Genomic DNA, 27,468 nt, shown 5'->3' with positions numbered 1-27,468 from the left:
TCTTTATCAGAATAAGTACTCTCAACATTTTCATTGCTTCCTAGTATATTACTGTATCTTTTGTCATTCAGGTACCGTACCTGTAAAGGAGGACGACTGAGAATGTATTGAGCCTTTATTGAGCATAGTCATTATTTGGCCAACAAATTCCTTGGGAATAAAATTAGCATATGGCAGTATCTCTGTGCTGATAAGCTGCACCACCTAAAATAAATCAAATATATTTGTATCCTGAATATTAAAGTTGTAATTCTAGTACGAAGAAGATGGAAACATTAAACAAAAGGGACACACCTAATGAAACTTTAACAAATCTTCCAATGCTAGCTTTTAAAATTTGCAGCTAGGCCCAAAAAATGTGGTCTTGAATGTAACATTAAACTTGAAATAATAAACTACTTTTCCCCATACTTTTGTCAATTTCTGAAGTACTTATCACTGAGATTTCCACTAACATTTGAATTATATTTTTCAGTTCGAATTTACAGTTTTGAAAAGAGAAGATCTAATATTAGGAATCTCCCTCTCCCTCCACTCAACTCTATATCCTCACTAGACACTAACACGTATCACGTGCTTCCAAGATGACATCTGCAAAGCAGAACAAGTGAGTTAACTATTAACAGGCTTAAGGCAACGCACATTAACCAAAATGCTTTCTATCCTTGCCCTTGACACTCCCATTCAGGAACAAAGTGGGTTTAGATCTCGACAAATTAATGCATTAGATCTCAGAGTTTTGCTCACTGCAGACAAAACCGCTCCCACTTTTCAACCAGAAATCTTCATCTCCCAGCTGCCGTTCTGGAAACATGACAGGAGATAGAAAACACAGAAACTGCCACGTATTCCCTGCAACTCCTTTTCCTTTGTACCCCTAACCCCTGGCCTGTCACATCTCCATCCTGGAGCTGAAGGGGACCAGTCCCTCTTCATTCCAAGTACCATCATAGCTTAATTTTCTTTGGCCTTATCCAACCAAACATCATCTCTTCTACAATTACAGCAGCCTTCACACTGCATAAACAACACTGTTTTTTTTATTTATGCACAAGCTTTTCAGTATTGAGAACACATCTGGAGGGCAACAATGTCATTGCTGACTAAATGGCTCTCCTCAACACGGAAAGCACTCACTTGAGGTTTAATTGTCAGCTTCCTCCATGATTTACAATTACCTGTGTAATTGCTTGGCAATAACATAATAAGTAAGAATCAGATACTGGGTTAGAGGCAGAAACACATTCTGTTTTAGCCACTCTATGCTCTGTTGAACTCAAGTGGACAAGTAGTTGTTTTTGGCATGCCACTTCCTACTTTTTGCATAACACTGAAGCAGCTGAATTCTGAGCCTATGAATTTCCTGTCTTGTTTTCAAAAAGGAAAAAAAAATACAGGAAACAATAATGAACAACTATAAGAAAAAAATTATTTCAGACCCAAATGCAATCTGTGAACACCACTATCTTGTTATATTCAACAGTGTATTTGTTACAGTCTCCTTACCTCAACATCAATGCTCTCATTCTTCTGAAATTCTTGAATTGAGAGATTATCAGGAGGCGTACTAAAAATAAACATACTATGTTAAACTGTTAAATTCACAATATCTGTTAGGAGATAAGTATGGGAAAATGCATTTCATTTAAAGTTATTATAGGCATCAAGTTGGTACTATCACATGGTAATGACCAACACTGTAGAATAAAATATTATGAATAATAATCATTAAAATTATTCAAAGGGAAATAGTAGTAAAACTAAAATTGAGGAGTTACAACTGACGAACCCAATTAAGGACTTACATTAACAGCATTTTTCATATGCATCTCAAAGCAATCTCTCTTATATGTGCAAAAGTCACAATATCTGTTTAGATGAGTCTGTGAAGGTATCATCAAGAGATCACCGTTTATTACATTTGACTTTTTCTCTCACTCTGCAAGATAAAGGACTATAAAAGAATTAATTTTAGTTTTCCATTTTCTTCTTTGCATGAGCGGGACAATACTTTGTCTTTTTCCTTGATAGTGGAAATGATATATTTGTTCTCATTCTTAATGAATTTTACGAAGAGACAAACCCATTTGCTAACAATAATTTTTAAGAAATTCAGTTTTTTCCACTGTATATAAAAATCTATTTACAGATTAAATGTCCAGAAGTGATTAACCTATGAAAATTACCCAATATTTTCTTTACAAGATCCTACCTTACTTGCTTGTAAATTTGGAAATCTCGTTATCATTTAATTGTAAATTTTATGTTAACCATCAACCACACAGTTTTTTCTGGTGAAGTTTCCTCCCATTTACCAAGTCCTTCCTCGTACTTACTGGACTACCTGTTCAGTGAATTCAAATTCCTTTTCCTTGTTGGATGACATTTCTCCTGAGTTACTGGGCCAAATTCCTCAGCAGGACAGAAACGGTAAAGACCTCCTACTTAGAGAGCAATCAACTACGTCAGCTGATATCCTACAGCATTGTTTCAGTTTGGATCAAGCACGGGTTTTTCAAGTTAAACTTTTAGACATCCTCATTTATAAACCTCTGTTCGTGTCTGATCTTAGAGAGCAAAGAACTGGATTTGTTTTCAATGAAACTAAACCAAAAGCTCTTGCATAACAGGAAGCCAGACTAGAGCTACACTGAAATAAAATACCCAAAGGGAACACACTGGGTGGGAATCAAAGAAAGTACTTCACATAATAGATAAAGTCTGAAATACTTTGCTTATAATGCCATAATCAGAGGACTGCCTGCTAAAATCTACACATATTCAATGTGCAGTTACTGAAATTATTAGAAGAAAAATCAATTATGAATCAATGACAACCTGTGGTATAAGAACTTTCTGAGCTACATAAATTGGGAGGCTGAAGGAGCACATCATGAAAAATATCACTACGTGGTCACCTTTTACTCTTCCTTAGGTATCCCACTAATCCAACAGAAACCGCAGATAAATCTACATGCTGACTTAGTTAAGCTGTTCTGATTGTTTCAGACATAGAGCAGAAGTAGGAATCCTCTTGCCTATGTCTCTCTGAAATTTAAATACAGTCCAAAACCCACTGGATTGCAGGCTTAGTTTCTTTGTAGTGTCTGATTTGCACTGAAGGTAGCATGTTACTTGAGCTAATGGAATAGCCAGTAGCAGTAACAACAAAAATCAGAGACAAGGTGCTATAAACTATGACAATATAATGTCATATTTTAAATCTTCTCCTTTTCACAATTTTAAAAAGCTAAAAAGCAAAATAACTATATAACATCTTCAAGCTGAGGAACAGTTTGGAAATTTGACCACTTGAAAGGAACAGTTAGAAATACTGGAATTAAAGTTGCTTATGGTATTTCAGCTTGCTGCTGGTGTGTATGCTTGTGTGTTATGATCCATCTTAAAGGATTTTATTTTTTTTCTTCCAGAGAAACCATCTGATTAAGTGCACGATGGTCACTACTGAGACGGAAGGAAAATTATAGTGTCAATCTGCCACAACACTGCTGCCTAATCTATGGCAGAATAGGCAGATGCAACAAAAGCAGAGCTCTGGACTGAACAAAGAACCAAGCTGTTCTGTAAGCAGAGGAATCAGTACAGTACTGTAGTAACAAGCAGACTGGCATCCTTTGGCTTATTTCCAAACTCCCTTCCAGCCCCCAGCTTTTCCTCCACCCCATATTCCTCTCCAGGAAATAACAGACATGTGGGGGATAGTTCAGGGCTAAGCACGTGTGCCCTGGCAAAGCAGCTGCCAAATACACAATTGTGGACCCATGCCAGCTTTATCCTCACAAGGGTCTGGGCCTGTCTTCGCCATCCCAATGCCAATTTTAATGAAAGGTTTAAGAACTTTGGAGGCTTCTAAATCTCATTCAGATCTGGTTAGTTTAGTTAACAGGTTGTTTGGGATTTTTTTCTCCCAGTACTCCTATATGCTGCTAACCAAGATTTTTCCAAGATAAGTTCCCTCCCCATCCTCTGGGTGCTTAGCATGAGGCACTTGAAGTTCAGTCTGCACACTTTCAGCTAATTTTCAGCTTTGACAATTACAACAGTACATACCAACGCTCCTGCTTCAAAAATAATACTAATCTCCCTTCCTAAAAGGGACTCTATGTAGATAGCTTCACCACTGTCTGTGGAACACAGACACGTTACATGTATGACTAGGAAAAAACCCCACAGAAAATATGAAATATTATATTTATCATTGGTTTGTGTGTCAGGCAATTAGGAAGTCTGGAATTATATGTTGAAAACAAAGAATAAAATAAAATAAAATACTAAGTAGTTGTTCAAGTTGATTCCTTTTGTAACACTAAGAAAGATGCAAAACCTTTTAATAGTAAACTATTATGATGCATACAAAAGCAGATCATTTTAAAATACACTGGAAGCTTTCATTCTGATACTTCCTAATTTATGACTGACTGACTTTCTGAGCTGAAGTTTACTTTAAAGAGGCATTAAAACCTTTCTGTCCAGTCATCCATACCTGATCTATCATATATGCTACAGATTATGCTACATATTTGTTTATATATCAAATTACTCTCAAGTAAATAGATTTTTGCAAGATGTCTATATGAAACATCTATCTATGGGCCAAACATTTTGCTGGTCTGATGCAATACAGCCAAACTGTACTGGAATGGTCAAGAGCCAGGGAAGATATGAGCCAACGTAATGCAGACTGTTGCTATGTGCAGGCTTTCCTAGGCACAGAGCTCCCAGCCGCTGCCCACCGCCTAGGGAGGGCTTTAGAGCCTAACAACAGAGAGCTAACAGCCACCTAGAGTCCCACTGTGCACAGCAGCACTCTGCTATGAAGCAGCTTTTTGGAGACTATTGATTTAATTCCCTCATGTGAGCACAGACTTCTGCTCTAGTAAATCATATATACACATGTTTGTTGAATTTTATTTTATTTAATGGCTTGACATGCTTCCATGAAAGCCTCTGGGAAAGAACAATGTTATGAAATAATAAACAGACCAAGCTCTTACTAGAAGACAATTTTGTGTAAATTAAGTTACATGAAATTTATTAATTTTTAAATGACATTTTGATTTATACTAAAAATCAAGATTACTGAGCCTCCTCAGCTGTAGCTTGCTTTTTAGAAAAAAAAAACAAAACACACACCAAACATACAGAAGAAAAAGAAAACAAAAAAACAACGCAAAACTTATTGCTTGGAAGCCATTAATTCTCTCTGACAGCAGCATTTTCCTCTTCCATTTACCTGGGCTCTACTCACTATATTTGAAATTTCTTGATGTACAGGTCTGCAGAGACCATTTCTGCTGTGCTTTGTACTTTTGAAACATCAATGACTATATCTCCTCTCGTTCAGCCCCATAGCTGGCTTTAAAACCTATTCCTGTTCAAAAGACTGAGGCAAGACCATGCAGTGGAAATTCACTATTTTAAACAGAGATTCACAGAGATTTAATTTACAAGTTCCAACCAGTGACCTCTTGCTTAACTAAAGCCAACTTGTTTTCATTTGTGGAAGCAATATTAGGCTAATACGTGTGATTTCTAGGACCACGCTGATTAGAAGAATTATGAGTTACACAAGAAAAATTTAAAAAATGTTGATTTAAAAATGTAGAACATCAGTGAAACAGAAAAGAGTTTTTTCTTTCTATTCCATCCTCAGCCAAGTAGAAACTTGTAGAATGTGTATATAAAAATGAGACAATATGCGCTGGGATATTTTAATGAACGAAGCTTAAAGGGAAAAACTAGTCAAATCTGATAGGCTAGGAGGACTGACTCCAATAAGACATTTCGAAGTTTTACAGAGATGCAGGTATTTCCTATTTAGAACAATCTCAGCAGTTTTAAGTAAGCTTTGAAGAACAAGAGTTTGAAGAGCAGGTACAAAAGGAAGATATTTACCCTAGCTTTGCATGAAGCCTGGACATATAATAGCATGGAACTAGTAGAACATTAGTGGAAAATGTAGAGAATGAAAAGGTATACAGGAGTGAAAGAGGAAAGTAAGTTTCTTTGTGACAAAACATTTCAGTTTCCTTGAAGCAGAGCACTTAGGAAAAATTACAGAATGACAGCATAAGAAAGTTAATTTTCAGTTCTAACTACATTTAGGTCCAACTGAATGTATCTAAGTGTATTCCTGTCACAACGGTGACATATTGGATAATGGTAAAAATCTGGACAATGCAGTAATGCTGTTACTCTGTCTCACTGATAGTCTCTTGGGGTGTCTCCAATTTGCATTTTCCAAATTCTCTGTGCTCCAGAATCTTTTCAATCCATCCTGGTCTACGGCAGCGCAGACATATTTGTACAGTCCTGCACCTGACAACCCCCTACCCTGCATGGCATCTTTGCAAGTTAGAAAGCCACCAGGGACAACTGACTCACAGCCACAATAAGCTCCAGTTATGGTTAGCAAGGTCACTAAAGCAAAGTTAAGTTTACAAGCCACTTGCTGAGGGATATGGTTTGCTGAGGGATATGGTTTAGTGTTTGGTAGGAACGGTTGGACTCGGTGATCCGGTGGGTCTCTTCCAACCTGGTTATTCTGTGATTCTGTGATTCTGTAATCTAAATAAGAGCATACAGTGCTCTAGTCCTCTCACCTGTGGCTTGGTTAATTGATTTTGTGATACAGACAAAAATCCAACTACTACCAAAAGTTTTAAAAAGCACAACTCATTGTTAATGTAAATAAATCTGGGAAAACATTAAGAACCAGCTTTTATACCATATAGCTGACCTAAAATAAAGGAGCAAAATGAACAGCTGGAAAGGAAAGTAAATTCCCAGTGCCTTCTCCTGTAATCTGAAGGTTGACATGTACCTCAACTCAGTAATAAATTTTAGCTGTTACTTTCAGAACAGTGAACAGATTCTCCCAAATTACTCTGGAATAAGACATTGCTATGATTAACATATTTGCCTATTAGATCTAAAACAAAGAAAGAAATTGAAATACCACAGTAAATTTGAAATTTCTGAATTCAGTTTACTTAGATGTGGAAAAACGATAAATGTAAGAGACTGACTATATGGCAATCACAACCCTCTGAAAGACATGAATTAGAAAATTCTAACACAAAAGGGACAGGTTGCCCTATGTGCCAAGACTAGTTTCATAGCATCTTGCACAGATGTGCAGAAGGACTTAATCAAAGGAAATCAGAAGAGAATTACCTCAACATGAGGAACTTCCACAGCTATCTCTAGAGCCCTCCTTGCATCACAGAGAGGCACGCCTCAGGAACATTGTGGGGAGGAGGAGGAAGATGAAGAAAAGGAGAAATGACTGCTATTCCTAATTTTCCTGACTAGGACCACAAGGCTCAGGCTGACAGAAGGATTAGAAAGTCTATCCAATCTCAAGCTACTAAGGGATAATGCTTCAACTGTAAGTAGGAGAAACATGCACTGGGGGAGACAAACTGCTATTCACAAAAAGATGGACATTAGGGGGACAAAACCACCCAACCCCAAAATCAGACATTCAATAGCCACACAACATAGAACTATAAAAGCAAAAGTCATCTACTCATAGCAAGCCAGGAAAGAATAATAATAATGGCCAGTAATTATAACAACAGGCCAAATTATCCTGCTGTAGCCATATGGTGCTATAAACCACCAGCCTGTTTTTAGTATTTTAAATTCTTTTGAACCTTAACGCTTCTGAGTGAGAGAACAGAGACATTTTATGAAACTTTCCTGAGAACATCTTTAATACTGCTGAAAACGCTAATCCCTAATCTACATTTTGTATGTAAAATTACAGAATACACTCGGGTCTCTAAAAAGTCATGCAAAATAGACAGGTTTCCTGTTTTGTAGATACTGAGGAAAATTCACTCACAGCAAATAGTAGTATATATCCCCAGAGTAGCTTCTAAGTGAACATACATTCTTCTACAGTAACCTGAAAAACCTTCATTTAATTTTCTAAACCCAGCAATAATATTGATTATAGGGCGTTAACAGATCCAGACTGCCTGTCTTAGAATGGAAGCAGGACTACTAACAAAACCAAACAAGGTACTGCAAAGACTCTTTTAAATTAAAAAAACAGTGAAGAACCAAAACAGAAAAACTAGACGATTAAAATGTATTTTATGAGCTTTTTTATTTTAAGGTCCTCCTATTTAATACTATTTCTTTGAAGTAGACAGAAAACCAAGAGTTTTTTCATTCAATTGTCGTGTAACCCTATTGATGAAATTCCAGAACCATTCACTATTACAAACATTTTCACAAACTGGTGTGTCTCTAAAATTAAGTTTCACTGGTATTTATTTTTTGTCTGTTTTGGGCAAGCTGCTATTTATTCATCATTAGTAAATACAGCTGTGTTTGGTTGCTGATTTTTGTGTGTTTGAAAACTATAGACAACTATACACACATAAATACACAGCATACTAGTGTAAGGTACAGAAGAATCCTATTATTTTCTATTAAAAAGAAAGATAAATTCATTACTGAAATAAGCACGCACATAGAAAATAAGGGAATTAAATTTTTCATACTCCACATTGTCCTTTAATCTAAGGCGCTACTGGATATACTCAAACTACTCCTAAATATTTCTTACCCTCAGATGTTTACAGAAGATGGAAATTCCACACCACTCTTAAGCAGTCTTTACAGTACCTAACCTTCCTTGCAGTCAAAGGTTTCCTTAATGCCTAACCTAGATAATCTGCTGTACTGAATTCCATTTTTACCCACTCTCAAGGGACAATAAAAATTCTTCTCTGGAGCAGTCTTTTACCATATTCTGATGACTTACCATGTCTTCCTAATGATATATTCTTTTGGCTGAACAAACAAAGTCTAAGTCTCAGACTTTGCCTAAGTCTTTGATTGTTATTATTTTTCACTCCTGGACTTTGTCAACATGCCCACATATACAGCATTCTATTCGTGAGAGATTAGGCAGGTACTTAATATATCTGCCTGTCTGTCTAGTTATAAATCTGACTATTTAGCTACACTTTTCACAAAGTACTGTAAATAAAGTGAGGTTAACTATTAAGATGCAGTCAATTTATCTTGGGTAGAAATAAATGCAAGATAACTATGAGCTTCTTAGTAAAGAGCAATGTAAGAAATTGTTTCCCAATATTCATGTTAAGTGGAATATTTCAAGCTGGAACTCAAAAGAAACACACGTAGTTAATGATGTTCACACAAAAAAATCATTGTTGCAATTCTGTTCAAAGCGAAAAAAGGAACTGGGCACACATCAGTAATGCTTTTTTATCAAATCTACAGTAAAGGCTCTTGGGAGTCTATACAGAATCACTTGGCCTGATCTGACAGGCTATGCCTTCTTTTCAAAAGTCAGTTGAGTTCACTCTTGCTGGTATTTCACCTTTTGAATGAAGTTTTTTCTACTACTTTCTTTAACTATACTTCATTGAAGTAGACAGGCTGGTTACTTTTTTTCCTTAATTCTTTAAAATAATTTTCAGATATTAAATATCTCTAAAGATAAGACTTTTTACTGAACCTTACTGACACATGAAATACTTTCAAGTGTAAAAGTGAAAAAAAAAAATATTAAAAAATGAAATGGTGTTTACCTTTTGGTGAATAAAAAGTCTTCAAAAGTGTTTGCTAGCTCTGGCCACATACTATCAAATTTTCCAGAAGATGCATGTTGCCTTGCAACAGGTAGCCCAATAGAGAGAACTTTGATAAGAGAGGAAACAGCTAGCTTCCATGTGCTTTCAGAAGGACAGGAATATTTCAGACTAAGAGGTATTCTTAGTGTCTGCAAAAGGAAAGTTTTATAGTTTATAGTTTATTAAATTTATAGTTATATAGTTATATTTATAGTTGCTCAGAAAAATCAAGAATACAACTGGTTTCTACAGAAGATCTTGGCAGACACTGTCACAGATGGCATACGTCCCTACCTTTTCTGCTAGTATACGAGATGTTCTTTTAAAAATATAATTGTAAAAATTATTCATCATACACCAGCTGGCTAAAGAAAAAGTCTGTTGCCAGCTACAAGGTCAGAAGTCAGAGTCGGTCCATTACTAATTACTCTATGAAATTACATAGTAACTTTCTTTTTTTGTATTGCCATTCACCACTTCTGCTAAGCCTGACAAATGGGCTTTCCTGACATCTAACAGATTGCAGGCAGTTCATTGGCACCAGTGTATTCTGGAGAGTTTGGTCCCATTCATAGCTAATTCCAAGTGCTTCCACAGTAAAAAAAGAAAAAAGCACCGCATTAAATTTAAACTTTTCCTAATACGCAAAAGTTGAACTGTATACATAGTCACTGCAAGACACGTGGTCATTGCTGACTGTTAAACCACATGAAGTTCCAAAGAAGAAGTTAGTGAAAGTCTAAGATAAAGCTGCACTACAACTCAAGTGCATAGGAGACTAAAACACAGCAAATTTTAAGTCTTCCAGATGGAAAACCGGCTTCAATATCTATAAAAGAAAGCAATAAACAAGTTAAAAAAACCATATTAAACATACATACTAATTACACTACATGTATTCCTTTTAGCATTGTTCCTCAAACTAACTAGAACCTGATACCAAGTTATCCTGGAAAACTAATCAATTAATTTACCTTTCAAATACATAGTGACTAAATTTGGGTATATATGCCTCCAATGCTTTTGTTCAAGTCTTTGATCTGAGGAAAGCAAAGGGAGGAAGGAAGAAAGACTCACTCTTGCTCTAAAAGGAGTGAGTCAGCTGTCATTAACTTTCTATTACCAAAAATTATGAGAACTAGGATCTAACCCTAGAGATAAACAGAATGGTTTCTTCTGCTGCTATTGTTCACAGGGGTCAAATCTAATTCCAATAACAATACGGGCTTTAGAGACATGAAAAATAACTTAAAGCTATTTTCATCTACTGTAATAGATCACATGATTATCAACTGTGAATATTAAAGAAAAGTGGTGTTTATATCAGTCTCACCTATCCCATTAAAACAGAAGTGGAAACCACTGCATTAACTTTGAAATATTATGCAAATATTAAATTCATTATCAATCCAAAATAATACAACATAAGTACTTTAAACACATTCAGGTTTCTAAATTTCTAGACAGGAACAATCTGATGTCAGCCAAGTCATTACAAACAAACCTAGGTCGCACACGTTTTTTTCCCAGACATTTATTACTGCTTCTATTATTTGCTAAAACAGAAACAAGGTCAAAAAGAGTTGAGGTTGGCAATTTCACCTTAAATGCAGATTTGTGCACCCATAACATTTCACAGCTACATCAATGACACACAAAATCATTGTAAGAAAATCAAAAGCAATAGCTAGAGCACACATCCCCACAACATATATGCCAGTCCACAGAAATTAGTCTTTGGCCTTCAATGCCATATTTATTAAGAGGTCTTCTTACCAGATTCAGGTGTACAACACTTTCAAAAATTAGTATTTTGTGGCCTAACAGGTTTTTTTTTTAATCTTAACATTAAAATACTGATGCTAATATTATTCAACTAAGGAACAATAATATAGCCCATCCATAGAATCACAGAATGATCTGGGCTGGAAGGAACCTTGAAGCCCATCCAGTTCCACCTCCCACTAGACCAGGCTGCCCAAGCCCCATCCAACCTGGCCTTGAACATTTCCAGGAATGAGGCATTCACAACTTCCCTAGGCAACCTGTGCCAGTTCCTCTCCACTCTCATTGTGAAGAAATTTCTCCTTATGTCTAATCTAAACTTGCCCCTCTCCAGTTTATACTCATTGCCCCTAGTCCTATCACTACAAGCCTTCGTAAAAAGTCCCTCCCCAGCTTTCTTGTAGCCACCATCAGGCACTGGAAGGTCTCTTCGGAGCTTTCTCTTCTCCAGGCTAAAGAACTCCAAGTCTCTCAGCCTGTCCTCGAATGCTTTTCTCTGGACCCATTCCAACAGCTCCATATCCTTCTTATGTTGAGGTTTCCAGAACTGGACACAATACTTCAGGTGAGGTCTCACAAGAGAGGAATAGAGGGGCAGAATCACCTCTCTCAACTTATTGACCACACTTCTTTTGATGCAGCCCAGGATACGGCTGCCCTTCTGTGCTGCAAGCCTGCATTGTCAACTCATGTCGAGCTTCTCATCAATCAGCACCCCAAGCCCTTCTCTGCAGGACTGCTCTCAATCCATCCTGTACTGAAACCACAGATTGCCAGATTGCCCCGACCCAGATGTAGGACCTTGCACTTGGCCTTGCTGAACCTCATGAGATTCACACAGGCCCACTTCTCCAGCTTGCCCAGATCCCTCTGGATGACATCCCACCCTTCTGGTGTGGCAACTGCACCACTCATCTTGCACCACTCAATCTCCAAACTTGCTAAGGGTGCACTTGATCTTGCTGTCTATATCACTGATGAAGATATTAAACAGCACTGGTCCCAGTACAGACCCAAGGGACACCACTTCTCAGAGATCTCCATCTGGACATCGAGCACTACTCTCTGAAGATGACCATCCAATCAGTTTCTTATCCACAGAACAGTCCAGCCATCAAATCCATATCTCTCCAGTTTAGGGAGAAGGATGTTTTGAGGGACAAAAGACAAAGACAAAAAAGTCAAAGACTTCAATCAATAACCTTGCAGCTTCAAAAGAAATTACTACCTGCTGCTCATCTTCAAAAACTATCAATTTGTTTACTAAAGCTTTAAGGCTAAAGTTGCTCAAAATAAAACTCATATTTTCAATATAAGCTCATTACATTCAGAGAATATGCAGGACAAACTTTTACCTTAATAATGTTCTGAAGAACTTTCTCTGTTACCACAGCTTTATGGCAAGCTGTCTTTTGGTATAAGTCCACAACAACTTCCAATGATCTCTCAGCAAATGGCACGTAATTCAATGCTACCCATTCCGCCTGGGAAAAGAAATTAGTAAGTTACTGAACTATATATGAAAATATATTAAATTAAGGAACAGAAAATGTATGCTTTGCACTGAACTCTGCTTAATGCATGCAAGGTCTGCTAAGAATATGGTCCAAGCAACAAAACTGCAAATACAATGTAGCCTGACTATGAAAATGTACTCTACATTGAAGTAAAGTACATTTAAATAGGAGAAACTTTGCAGTCTAGGCAAGACAACTATATTAGGGCAATCTTTAAGGAAATTTAACTCACCGGTGCAAATAGCTGTATCTAGTGTGATTCCATTGTGTTGCAGGACAAATAGAATAAGAAGAATTAATACATACATAATAGTTACCTCTTTGATTACACTGAATCAGATGCTCATGCTCAGTGAACAGCAGAGTACACAGACAAAAAGAATTACTGAACTTCCCATTTCTTTACAGCATGCTCAATTAAAAAATTTGCAGCTTGAGGGAATTTTCTGCCTTCAAAATTATCATGTCCTTCTATTAAATTTGTTATCACATGTAGGACAAGTTATTTTAGATTAATTCACTGGACAAATTCAGACACATTCACAATGTCTGGTGTCCAGGTAAGACCTTTCCTACACAGAGGATACAAAATATACACAAAATATAAAAGCAGTGTCAAGTTCAAAAGGAGCAAATAAAGGTAACAAAAGCATGTTAAAAAGTAAAAAGAAATTAACTAATTACACAATATGCACAGTGAAGTTTTTACAGATGGAACAAATGCATCTTGCTAAACAACCTCTATGCGAAGCTGAGTTGGGTTCACCAGCCAAGTAAAACAAGCAACGTTTCTAACTAATTACCTGATTATACTTTGCATTTGCAATGTGCTTTGTTTCCAACTGTCCATACTGTGGAGGCTTGCAGGAAAATTCTACAAAGGCCAACAGCTGGTCGAAGATTGCAGGATACATTATCTGCATACTTTCTGAGCCCACACATATAGCCTATAAAAAAACCAAACCAAATGCTTAATATATATCTTGAGCTTCTGCATTCAAAAACCTGCATTAGTACAAGAAGTTCCTAAAGAAAAATTCCCATATAAGACTACACAAGAATCATGCTGTATAAAAGAGAGCTATAGTTCTAACAATTTAAGGAAAGTAAGTTTTGTTATTTTATTAAATTCAGTGGCAAGATACCTGGGTATATATAGTTTAGTAAATATAGCTACCTCATTTTGTCTAATAAAAGTTATCTCTTCTTTACAAACTCTGCTTTGACATGACAGCAAAATATAAGTCTTTCATAAGCCCCGTCTGTTGACCTCAGCCACATCTTTAAGTTCTACTTCAAGGAACATTTAAATCTCAGAAGTCAGTCACACAACATTTCCATAAGTAGTTAAACTGTGTCTTACAGAAAGGAACATAAATAAAATGAGAATGATATGATTTTGGTATAGCTGAAACTCATAATCTTGCTTTAAAATGGAAAACATTTCAGGAAGGGTATACTCAGAAGATGTCAATGAAATATCACGTTGTCATAGCCTAATGACTTCTTATTGCAATATAAATCCCAAGGCAATCTTAGGGCATTTATTTTCAAAGCAAGACAAAATGATTCTATGAAGATACTCCAATTACTTTTTGTCATTTTAAGTGTCTTGCTTTTCCTCCCAAAGCCTCTCCTATCAAAGCTTCAAGGAACAGTCTATTTATTGTTCCACAAAAAGACCTTGTGCTTGTACTGTCATTTTGAAGCAAACCCCCTTCGCATTAACCACAGATCATTCATGACGAGTTGTGGTTGAACTCACTCAAGGTGCCAACAGCTCCAAAGCTGTTGTGATTGCAGCCTCCAGGCTGGGTCTGTGCCATGAGCTGGGGCAGTTGACGGGCTAGCAAATGTCCTGAGCCCCCAGTATTGAGACAGAGCAAAGCAACAGGGGCATATGGGCACCGTTACCACTAGGATCACCCCAAGACCTAGTTGCACCTTCAGGCAATCTACAACCTGCAGCAGAGCACTCATCATCAATGGCCTTTCCCTTTTCCTTGCTTCCTGCAATTCAAAATGCACATCTGATGCTCAAAAAGCTTAATCGATGTAATGAATATAGTGCAGCACTCTTTCTAAAAGCCATACACCTTTTCTGGTGTTCAAGACTGTATTAAGTCCAAAAAAGATGCTTGATGCTAGATGCTCACCTGTGCAGCAGACGACTAAAATTGCTGGTCTACAAACATTCAACACCCTGTAAAACAATTTCAGCTGATCTGTTGCTTCACTAAAGTCACTGCACTCAGTTTGAATAGGTTAATGCAAGATTACATACCTATTAGAAAAGGTATAAAAGATGATTTTACATACCAACAAATGGACTAGAAAGGGAAAGAGAACATCCACAACCCCCCGGATAACTTTTATATAGATGCAACCTACTTGCACACATGCAACTTGCATTACCCACAGAAGACTCTCTTAACATTTATACTGGCAAAACATTTAAAAATACATTTGCCATTCACTCCACATTATTAGATTGTTATTGTTGTTACTATTATTATTAATTTCAGGATCAGTGGAAAATAATTTCAGATACTACTTTTCCTGTACTAGTAAACAAAAGCAATAACTACTTCCTATTTAAAGTCTGTGAACGAGTAGCTTCTTTTCTTCATATTTTTTGAAACTCTTGTAAAATTTTTATTTTACGAATAGAAGCATTATCTATCCACTCTACTGGAGTATTTTCAACTCTAAAAATTATAACAAGTAACATTAAAAAAAGGAGGATTGAATCACTCAGTTTTGAAAATTCACCTAACTAGAACTGCTTTTCAAGAAGGCTTGTGCTTCTGACTGACACCAGGTATCTTTTATCTAAGCATATGAAAAATTCAAAAATAGCCTAGCAAACTGTGTGACAAAGTATGTTGAAAGTATCTTAAGACCTGCTTATAAAACTGAGTAGACTTTACTGCATTAAGTGGACTTACTGACATACTTAAGTCGAGAGATATGTATAAATCAAAGAGTAATGGTCAGGCAACAACAAAACACAAACAAAACCCAAGGTAAAATACTTCACAGATGGCTGGTTATTGTAAAATTTGACATAGTACTTTTGTTTCAGAAATTCACGCTTTAAAGCACTGTTCGTACTACTAACGTCCACATTTCTTAGTAGTTCAGATTTACCTAATAACCCCTAGAGTAACTGTTGCCCTGGACTACTGTGGGTGGTTGTTTTTAAAGCTCTCCATAGCTAAGTCTCTACCATCTCTGCCAGCGTATATAAGTATCACCTTGAGTTTACTACACTCTTAGATCAAGAGGTCTGCAACCATACTGTCTGCAGAGGCAAGAATTCAAATTTTATCCGATCCCCAAGCACATATCTGTGTTCCTCTATCTGACGACCCAGCTGGCTTACTGCAGAGCTGAACCAGAGTGAAAACTGGGAGGCAGTAAGACTAATTAGAGAATGTGCGCTTGAGTACAGACTTTAGCTGAGCTACAGTAATGAAGCAGGCATTTATACTACAGCAATGAAAGACTAGAAAACAAGCTGTAATAAGGAATAAAAAAGAAAATTAAGAATAAAACAAAGGTGTAAAATGGGTTCAACACATGGAAGTCTGAAAAGAGAACTAAGATACCCTTCCAGTCCTATGTTCTTGAGTTGCAATGTCCTTTGCTACTGCAATTGCATCACAATGTCTTTATTAAACCAGCTGAGGGCTGCCTTAACGTCAGGGCTTTTTTATGCTATTTCAACTATAAGGTTGTTCCAGAATTTCTCAGAAAATCAGAATGGTTGCAAATCTTCCTCTATCAGCAAAGAACAAAACTTAATCTGATCCCACAAGCAAACACGTAAGAAACGTTTTGTTTAAAAGAAGGCCACAAATATTTCCATAGTTGTCTTTAACTGTTCCACCAGCTCCTGTGTGTACTCCTGAGAGTACTCGTCAAAGTACTAATTCATTTCATCAGAGGAAGAAGATACTGTGGCCACCAACAAAACCATCTGTTGGATGATGGCCTTTGCTCCATGTCAGCACTGGCTGGCTGCCTTATCATATGAATTGTACTATATGAGTTGAGAGGAACGATCATGCAACTTCACAGAACTTAGTAATATCAAAATATACTTCAACTTATTTTTTCATCAATTTCAGTGCTGTTCTATTAGTACTTTATAGATGGGGTCAGAGGTATTGTATGAATTGAAGCACCTTTCTATGCAAGTCTGTATTTGCAAAGGTTTGTAACTGCCATGCTAACTATTTAGATTGTGAGAGGGGAAGGGGAGGTATATCTGTTTCTCATGGGCAGTTATTGCTCTTGTTATTGTTTAAGTAAACTTCGTAAATACAGTTTAACATCTTGACAAGAACAGGAGTATAAAAAATGTGCAGTTTTTTGTCCTGTTAAAAACTCTATCAAGTCCTTCTTTGAAAAGCACTAATGCTTGCAGCCTTTGGGAGCTAAGAGCATCTGGACAAGGAGACTGGCAAAGGAATGGAAAAATCTGAGATGAATCTACGTAGTGATTAAGTGGGAAAACCAGGACTTGGGCAAGGCTGAGCTGCTGGAAAAGGAAGGGTATAAAAAGGTCAGGCCTGACTGCAAAAGGATGAAAATTTAGTGAATATGACTGGTGTTAAAACTCCATGCTATTTATATCCCCACATATAAAGCTGAGATTTAATACCAACTTCTAATCTTATTCCTCTGTTCTCAAAATATTCATGAACATTTGTTAAACTCAAAGATGATGATTCTGCCTTGCTTGTGTGGTTTAAATAAGTATAAGATAAGCCAACCCACATTAAGCAAAAAGAACATAAGATGCTGAATTGCTACTCATTAAGTAGGCACCATGTGTTCTACGAGCTAAATGAGGCAGGATCCTTTTTGAGAGGGGGAAGAAAAATAAAATAAATTAAAAAAAAAAGGTATGACCACATAGTTAAACAAAGCAGTCATAACATGAAAGCCCAAAGGGAACGAAATCAGGTCACGTGGATAGTTTTAATTCTGGTGTTTCCCAATTATGTTTTTTTTGAGCGGGGAGGTTTGTTTTCTTTATTTTAAAGCACTGCTTAATACAAATTCATGATCTCATTCATTATCAAGTTTGCTTCTTTTGAATAAATAAGTTTTCTGAATGAAGAACGTATTTTGCAAGATGTTTTACAACTCCAGGAAGAAAGAAGCAATGCTTTTTTTTCTTTTTCTTAACTACCCAAAAAAGCGCACACTTATTTGTTGTTGATGGATTCACTTGAATGAAGGGTGCTCTTTGAGGATGACTTTTACAGTAAGAATTTCTTAAGCAGAGGTGCAGCACTTGGCTTAAACAACTGGTCAACAGGAGGCAAGAAAGTTGGTGGTCTGCCAGAGATTTTTTTATATCTTGTGTTTTGCATGAACTTAAAGTTTTCATGATCACTATTCTTCTAGACTTTGTTTATGTCATTACCTGGGCAACATAAGGAATACTGTTCGAGGAACTACTCCCCTAACTCCTTGTATAGACCCCTGTAACAGTACAATTCTGTAATATTAGACAGACAAGTAAATGGCTACAAACACAGCACCATACTTAAAGTATATCTGCAATCAAAAGTGCATTTTATAAAGATTATTCCATGCCCTTCAACAGAGAGCGCCTGGGTCGCACCAGGACTAGAGATCTGATTGTTCTAATACAGCACACAGTGCAAATATAAATAATTTAAAACTTCATGTTTATGAAGTCTTCTGAAAAGAAGAACTGAGACAGTGTAGTTTACCTTTCACCATGTATTTGAAGTCACATTATTACCTTTTGTAAAACATCTAAAGCTGTAAGGACCGCTTCCTGTAAACTTGTCAGAACTGCTTCAGTGTAAGATGGAAGGATGAAAGGGGAAGCATCAGAACTGATTGGAACTGAAACAGCTCCGTGCAAAATTACACCCAGCTTTTGGAGATCGTCCATGCTGAAACCAGTTTTGATGTGTTGGTAAAGAGCTGGGAATATTTGAATTAAAGCTGTAAGAAAAGGCTGGCTGGGAATGAAAGTCAATTTATCACAAGTAATTGGAGGCCTTGTACTTTCTGAACCAATCCTATACCAGCTGTTCCAGGCTGCCCACCAAAGATTCAAATCTTCAATCTCATCTGTTATTACAGGTGGTTCAGATCCACTGTATCTTCCTATTCTTTCTCCTATGGAGTCAGTTCTCATGAATGATCTGCCGAGACTAGTAGCAGTTGTTGTCCCTACCACCACGGGTACTGAAACATTGATAGCAGGTGGTGTATCAGGCTTCTCCGAGTCTCGAACAGGAGAAACAATTTGCAAGATCTCCTGGAAGCTTTTCAGAGCAGCCAAGGAAACTTCATTATTTTTGCTGAGTGCTGCTGATTGGATGTGATCAAGAAGAACATCCCAGGCTTGGGAAAAGTCTCCTGTTTTAATAAGAGAAAAAAAAAAATCAACTTTGATCTGGCTTACTATTCCCCTTTCTGCCCACCCTGTCTGTAAAAGGCTGCTCATGTACTTGTTACTCTAATACAGACAAATTTCATGAATTTAGGTGATGGCTTGAATGACTTTCAGAATATATCGGTTCAACCATAACCAGAAAGAATGGATGTGACAGAGAAACACAGAAGTATGAAGAATGAAACAAAATATCAATGTTTAAGTTTAATTTGTTAGTGAAAAATGACATACCATATCACATACCAGAAAAATATGTTTTCTTTATTCAGGATAGTGAAACAGATTTGTTCTTATACATATCAGATGCCCATTCTTCTCAAAAAGTGTTATGCATATACAAGGAGTTAAAGGTTAAACCTATAGTCAGGCAATGCACTTATAAGTATTTTATTTTATTTTTCTTTAATTGTACTATGGAAAAAGATGTCACCTTTGGAATTTGAATCTTTCATTAAATTTAGCCTTAACTTTCAATTTTCTATGCTATTAATTACTGGGTTTGAACCCCTTCCCATCCATCTTCCAGTGGTCCTGGCTGACTGGGGAAGTTCCACTGGACTGGAGGCTGGCTGGTGTTGTGCCCATCTACAAGAAGGGTCACAGGGAGGACCCAGGGAACTACAGGCCTGTCACAGTCTGACCTCAGTGCCAGGGAAAGTTATGGAACAGGTGATCTTGAGTGCTATCATGAAGCACATGCAAGAGAACAGGGTGATAAGGCCCAGTCAACATGGGTTCACAAAAGGCAGGTCTTGCCAAACTAACCTGGTCACCTTCTGTGACAAAGTGACCTGCCTACTGGACAAGGGAGAGGCTGTGGATGTATTGTCTCGGACTTCAGTAAAGCCTTTGACACAGTTTCTCACAGCATTCTGCTTGGGAAACTGTCAGCCTCTGGCCTGGACAGGCGCACACTCTCCTGGGTGGAAAACTGGTTGGCTGGCTGGGCCCAGAGAGTGGTGGTAAATGGTGTGAAATCCAGCTGGAGGCCAGTGACAAGTAGGGTTCCCCAGGGCTCAGTGCTGGGTTCAGCCCTGTTCAATGTCTTTATCGATGACCTGGATGAAGGCATCGAGTGCACCCTTAGCAAGTTTGCGGATGACACTAAGCTGGGTGGAAGTGTCGATCTGCTGGAGGGTAGAGAGGCTCTGCAAAGGGATCTGAACAGGCTGGACCGCTGGGCTGAGTCCAACGGCATGAGGTTTAACAAGGCCAAATGCCGGGTCCTGCACTTGGGGCACAACAACCCTGTGCAGTGCTACAGACTAGGAGAAGTCTGTCTAGAAAGCTGCCTGGAGGAGAGGGACCTGGGCGTGTTGGTTGACAGCAACTGAACATGAGCCAGCAGTGTGCCCAGGTGGCCAAGAAGGCCAATGGCATCTTGGCTTGGATCAGAAACAGCGTGACCAGCAGGTCCAGGGAGGTTATCCTCCCTCTGTACTCGGCACTGGTGAGACCGCTTCTCAAATACTGTGTTCAGTTCTGGGCCCCTCACCACAAGAAGGATGTTGAGGTTCTGGAGCGAGTCCAGAGAAGAGCAACAAAGCTGGTGAGGGGGCTGGAGAACAGGCCGTATGAGGAACGGCTGAGAACGCTGGGGTTGTTTAGCCTTGAGAAGAGGAGGCTGAGGGGAGGCTTCATTGCTCTCTACAACTACCTGAAAGGAGGTTGTGGAGAACAGGGAGCTGGCCTCTTCTTCCAAGTGACAGGGGACAGGACAAGAGGGAATGTCCTCAAGCTCCGCCAGGGGAGGTTCAGGCTTGACATCAGGAAAAAATTTTTCATGGAAAGGGTCATTGGGCACAGGAACAGGCTGCCCAGGGAGGTGGTTGAGTCATCTTCCCCAAAGGTGTTTAAAAGACGGGTGGATGAGGTGCTGAGGGGCATGGCTTAGTGGTTGATAGGAATGGTTGGACTCGATGACCCTAGGGGTCCTTTCCAATCTAGTGATTCTATGATTCTGTGATTAAAATAGCCCTGTAATGTTTTAATTTTTAGACAGTGTTGACCTCAAATTTCATATAGTTTAAAATCTGCTACATTTCTGAAACTGACCAATACTCTTCATAACTATTAAAATGTTAATATCTGTATCTCAATTAACCAAAACGAAATAAAGCACAACTTGATTTCTAGTTATATATATTAATTGCATACTATGGGATGGTTAAGGTATATTAATGTAATGAGGAATTTTCTTTGCAAGCTACACATTCTTTATATCACACTTTTATTCTTTAATGCAATTTAAGTAATTCTATTTAACTAAACTAGAAATGGAAGTTGTACTAAAATTTTATCAAAGTATCTGTTCAGAAGCCTAAGCAGAAACATTTTTTCTGTACAAAACGGGAATACTGAACTAATATCAATACATTTACACTGCTCAGTTTTAAGTGGGAGTATTCTGTATTTTACACTAGCTTGATAAATGACCTCATGTTTTATTTCTGTAAGAAAGCAAAAAAAAAGAAACAAGGAAAAATCAGAATCCAAGAAAAAGGAAGACAAAGAAATAAAGATACCAAGGAGTTATAGAAGAAAAACTGAAGACTTCAAAATGGGAAAGGTAAGATTTTAAGGAAGAAAAAAAAATGTGAATTCACTTCAATGATCCAGTGGGTCTTTTCCAACCTGGTGATTCTATGATTCTATGGTTCTATTAGAGACAACAGTAAAGTAACTCAACACTCTGTATTGAGGATATCTCTGTACAAGACAAAAAATAAAGGAGTATCATGAGGAAAGAAAAATGATCACTTGAAATATTGGGTAATCTCAATGTCTTTCATGTCATAACAATTCCAATCTTTTCATTAAAACATTCTTTCTTCTTTTCTATGCTATATACTTCACTGACTTTACAAGTGAGTTCTCTCTACATTGTAAGAGCACTGCAGAACTTGACACACTGATGCCATGTAAGAGTTCTAGGCAAGTGTTGCAGAACCTTAGAAAGACAAGAAGAAAAATATGTTCTCACAACCAAAAGAACAAAAAAAATATTATTGCTATCAGTCTGCTATAAATTAAAGCTATTTGGCACCTAGACCACAGACTAGGGATATATATAGTCTCAACAGTTGTGATATGGAACACAAAATGGTACTTAGAAATTTTGGCTTTAATGAGGATGAATTAAAATCTCCATAAATTATAACCACATTTGAGGTGAGCCGCAACAGAACACGCTTTTAAGCTAAGATTAAGATTCTTGCCTACTACATGAACTGAAAAAATATACAAAAGCAGAAAGTTTATTACTATATCTTTCAATAACTTTAAACTATAAATTTTACCTAAGGGCTGCAGTAAGTATCTTCTGGTGTTAAATATTCTTGCAACTCCAGCTAGCGTTAATACCCATGTCTCAGCCCACTGTTTCTCAGCTGTATCTCTTGAATGATGAATGAGAATGTTGCCTCCTCCTGATTCAATCTTCTCTTTGTCAGCTGTGGTAGAAGATTCTCGAACCCTATCTAACAGGTGAAATAAAACCTGTAATAGCCAGAAGAGGAAAAAAACAGCTTTTCAAATAATAGTTGTATTTATGGTAAAACAACAAAAAACCCCAGTAATTTTTCCATTATCCTTTCTGTCACTGTGTCACCTTGAGAATTCCCATATTCTAAATAGTCTCTGCAACAGCTGAGAGTAAGAATAAGCCAACTGATTTTCATTTGAGAAGGGCTAAAAACAGCATGATCAAAACCACTGAGAACAGCATTAGCACTAACAGGCAGCTAAATCCTGTGGATCTCATGATAACTCACAGGTGCAACAGACTACAGATTCAACTACAGCCTGACTTTTTCCATAGGGCACAACCAACATGACTGTGATCTAGAACAGTGCATTTGACAGATACTTTCAAATAAAAAGAGCAAAAACAGAGTGCAAAGTAAAGCTTGACCTAGCAGCAGATCAATCCAATCACATGGCCCTCAAACATCACCATATTTTTGCACAGAGTCATTTATCTTCATAGGGAGGGAGCAGCTTTTTTTATACAACTTTTGAGTAAGAAAAAAATGGTCAAGATACAAAAATAACATTTCATAGGAGGTTTTAAGGGCCAAAGAAAAGAAAGCAGACCAAAAAAAAAAAAAGACATCAGACTTCTGCCACCGTATGTTATCTTTAAAAAGTCTTAATAAACTAGTTAAAATAGCATGTCAATGGCTACCAAAACACGAATGCAATTTAGAAAACCTTCAGCGACAGATTACATATCATACCTTCCATATTACTGTGTGCCACGTTGAATGTTGCAATAAAGTTCCGTGAGCACCAATAGTAGAAAACAACGTCTGCCCAGCACTCTTTCTAACTGCAGGTCGAGGATCCACACACAGTTCTCCAAGTTTAGCATACAGGCATAACCAAAGACAGTCAAATGGTGGTGCAGGATGAAAAGGCCTATTTAGCATCACCCCCTTTTCTTCCGCCTGTTTCTGCAACACTGCTTCTTCTTTGTTTAGCTCCTTTTCAATTATTTCACCTCTTTGGAAAAAATAATCTGAAATATTCCACTACAAAATAAACAAAACACATGCTTTTGTACAATAAAAACATTGCAATGTTCTTAATGATAATGAAATAAATTTTTTCTCATTTCCATATTTGAAAGTATTTTGTGAAGTACGTCAAGATTTATTTCCCTAGAATAAAGATTAATTTTCACTAACAAAAACCAAAGAGAAAGGCAGAAGCGTCATCACAATAGGTTAATATAAAACTCACCAACAGACCGATCGAAGTTAAGCTAATATTTAGCTCTTGGTTGTGAAGTCCAAAACTTCCTGCAACTTCAACAACTATCTGTAGACAAGTACATGGCATTGTTGGAAGAAAGTCTGTCACAACCAACTGAAGACATTGGAATGCAGTCCGTATTAAGGACTCTCTTGAAAAAACAAGACAAAAAGTAAAACACACACACACTCTCATTTCAAATTTCAAGAGTACAAGAATGTTTTGAATACAATAGCTTGGAGACAGCATTATTTAAAAAGGAAAAGAAAAAAATCTATTTATTGTCTTTGAGATAAATTTGCAACATTTTAAGTGTTTCAACCAGAGGGGTTTTCTTAAGATTTAACATTAAGCTGAAGCTTCAAATTCTCATGATGTATTTTAGTCCATGTTAACTAGACAGTAAAGTTGAAGTTTAGGGTGTCTAGTGGTCCTCAGGTAGTTTTATACTGTGAAGTCTACTTCTCTGTTATAGAGAACTAAGACTTGTTAGTTCAAATACACGTGTAAGCTAGAACATGCTTAAAAAAGCCACAACAGACAAAACAAAGCTTAAGTTTAAGCATGGTAATTTTCAAAAAAGTAAGTTGTTCTGAACAATTCCTTGTATCAGCAGTTACAAACTTAAAAGTACGCCAAACAGGTGAGAAAAATGTATTTTTATGTATTAAGAATGATGCCTGCCAAACTAATGGTAGTCTAACTTGCTTCAAACACTGTATTTATGTTAGACAAAATCTTTTCAAAACATCTACAATTAAATAGATCTTTAATAAATACTTTGCCTTCAGAATTAAATTCTGAATACAAGTATAAAATAAAAACGCAGTGTGGAAAAGGTTTTTTGAGAAGGTGCTCTCAGAAGCAACAAGGTCATCTATAACTGTTTAGTGAGAGAGAAAATGAAATAATCAAAAGGAGTAGTGGCGTGTAGATAATACAAAATAGGGAAGCTGCATTTAAATTTCACTAGAGTTTTGGTGGGGTTTTTTTAATGTCCAATGTTTAATGTATAAAAGAAAAAAACCCAAATGTCTCTTATACAGAAACTTACCCTTGGTCACTTCGGATTGCCCCCATGACTCCAAGCACCAACGGCCAACCAGGTCCTAAACTGTCACCCTGACTTTGCAAAATCTGCAGCACACACTCCAACTGTTTGATTCTGATATCAGGATGACTAATATTTGACAGTTCCTTTAATGGATTCAATAAAAGCAACTGCAGTCTCTAAAAGTAAACAGTAGAGCATATTAAGAATGCTAAAATGTAAGTGATCCCTTAATTATTTTTATGCATAATAGTGAAAACACACAGTAGCACTTGAAGAGTCATTAAATTAATTCCAAATCTCACTCATTAAATGCTCAAATTCAGTGTCAGATCAGTCTTTCTGAAAAGCTGTTTATAAAGGATCACAGCAGAGATCTACATTTGGTTTTAATTTCCCCTTCCTGTTATCCAGGTCCCTCAAGAAGTAGTTGCAGCAAGCTGTCACAGTTGGAACTTTACCTAGACTCAGCTTCCTACCAAGGAGGCCTTGAAAAACCTATCAATTGAACTCAAGTAAAAATATTAGAATGGTTTATTAATAAGGGATTCAATAGCTGTGATTTAGAACATTAGGCAATTTATTTTTTACCTGCCACCACATCACGTTTATACTTCTAAACATTTTGGAACTGTTTTGCACTCATGAACGTGATCCATAATCTGGTTTTAACAAATGGACACAATATACAAGCATCATCACTCTTTGTTATGTTCATTACAATGCCTGAGTTGATTCTCAATAGTTACTTCTGAATATTATAGCTGTAGGCTTTATAAACTCAATAGTAAAGTTGTTTTATGAACACCTCCTACTCACTGAACTGCAGAAAACTTTCTCTAGAGAAGATTTTGATTTCATGCTCATTTTAAGTTCCAAAAAAGGAGGAATATGCTACTCCTAAACTTACTTTACCTGATTTTGAGATAATGGAGGATCATGACTGAACGTCAGTCCTGCTTTAATGAGAGAAGTTAAAGCTTCTGCTCCCCATTCTCTCATTCTGGAGTTTGGATGCTGACAGACCTAAAACCAGAGCAATATTTTGTTTAAAGTCACTTTTATTTAAACAAGATTTTAATATATGTAATATAAAAAACTTGAATATTTTTATCACATTAGAATTTAAATACAATACAGTAATAATGTTTTTTACAACAATACAGTAAATCTCTAGATGAGAATATATAATTAGGTTTAACAGTAAAAAAAATTATTTTTTGGACAGACATACCTTCTGAATAAGGAAGCAATAGGAAGCAGTGAAAGACAGAAGGAAACGTAATGAAAACCAAAGCAGTTCAAGCCAATACATTCTCCAAAACGAATATACTAACTGCTAATTCACATAATGATTAATTAAAAAGCACCAAGCAACTCTTCAATGAATGCCTTGAAACTCTCAGGTAATCTAGCCTTAAGCTGCTATAAATTCAAAGTTTCATCTTTCATGCACTGCTTAACATAATCAAGTGAGGAAGCATGACAACAGCCAACACAGAAAGAGTCTGCTCTTCTATACGCTCAAATATAAAAAATAACTACATAGTGAATGTAAGATAAGCCTTATACTCCATTAGTTCAAAAACTTGACAAAACAATAGCAAATAGCGTTTCAAACTTAAGCTTCAAAAGCATGTCTTCATTTCTCTGTCTCCAAATTATATAAATCTAATAATTTTGCTAATTGCCCTTTTTTCAGAACAGAAATATTAAAAACATTGTGCAAATCCACTGCACAGATACCTAGTATAAACTGTGTTCACATACCTGATACATTACTCTCAAATAAGTAAGTCTTTCATTGACCTCTACATAATTATTTCCACCCATCCTTAGAGACCAAGCTTGGATGTAAGAATCCAGAATCAAATTCCAAGAGAGGATCATAAGGAAGGCTGATGGGTTTGGTTGGCAGACCATTCCTTTATCAGCCACTATCAAACTGAAAAGGAGGACATTGCAGCAGAGCTAGCAGATGCAGACAATAAATAGCTACTCTCCTGAAGTACTTATATTTTTGTTATCTTACATAAAAAAAAGAGAGAATTTGAACTACTTCATGATGCTCTGAATCTCAACAGATAATCAGTTCCAGAGACAGGTAACGAATCGTTCCCATAGGTTGTGTTTAAGTGAATTTGCAGCCAGTGTCTTCTCCTTCCTTACTGTACCTTGATGACTTAGGTTTAAAAGGAACTAAGGTGATACTTTAAAAGACATTGAAATAGACTATTTTCTGCAAAACATTGGCAAAACCCCACAAGAGAC

General features: G+C 36.9%; 1 protein-coding gene across 3 annotated transcripts in view; it reads right to left on the bottom strand.

The window, feature by feature from the left end:
* MON2 (MON2 homolog, regulator of endosome-to-Golgi trafficking) overlaps positions 1-27,468 on the bottom strand; it is a 101,110-nt gene that overhangs the window by 34,687 nt on the left and 38,955 nt on the right. For all 3 annotated transcript variants that reach the window (XM_069852369.1, XM_069852359.1, XM_069852379.1), the window contains exons 21-31: positions 26,113-26,223; positions 25,201-25,376; positions 24,135-24,297; positions 23,630-23,923; positions 22,691-22,889; positions 18,726-19,354; positions 13,744-13,887; positions 12,779-12,907; positions 9,597-9,787; positions 1,507-1,567; positions 81-204 (exon numbers count right to left, since the gene is read on the bottom strand). In XM_069852369.1, the coding sequence (XP_069708470.1) occupies positions 81-204; positions 1,507-1,567; positions 9,597-9,787; positions 12,779-12,907; positions 13,744-13,887; positions 18,726-19,354; positions 22,691-22,889; positions 23,630-23,923; positions 24,135-24,297; positions 25,201-25,376; positions 26,113-26,223 (2,221 nt within the window). The remainder of the gene's footprint in view (positions 1-80; positions 205-1,506; positions 1,568-9,596; positions 9,788-12,778; positions 12,908-13,743; positions 13,888-18,725; positions 19,355-22,690; positions 22,890-23,629; positions 23,924-24,134; positions 24,298-25,200; positions 25,377-26,112; positions 26,224-27,468) is intronic.

This window comes from Phaenicophaeus curvirostris, chromosome 1 (assembly GCF_032191515.1).
Source record: "Phaenicophaeus curvirostris isolate KB17595 chromosome 1, BPBGC_Pcur_1.0, whole genome shotgun sequence".
Classification (NCBI taxonomy): Eukaryota; Metazoa; Chordata; class Aves; order Cuculiformes; family Cuculidae; genus Phaenicophaeus; species Phaenicophaeus curvirostris.
The sequence above is the reverse complement of the archived record's forward strand: the minus strand, read 5'-3'. Positions and strand labels throughout refer to the sequence as shown.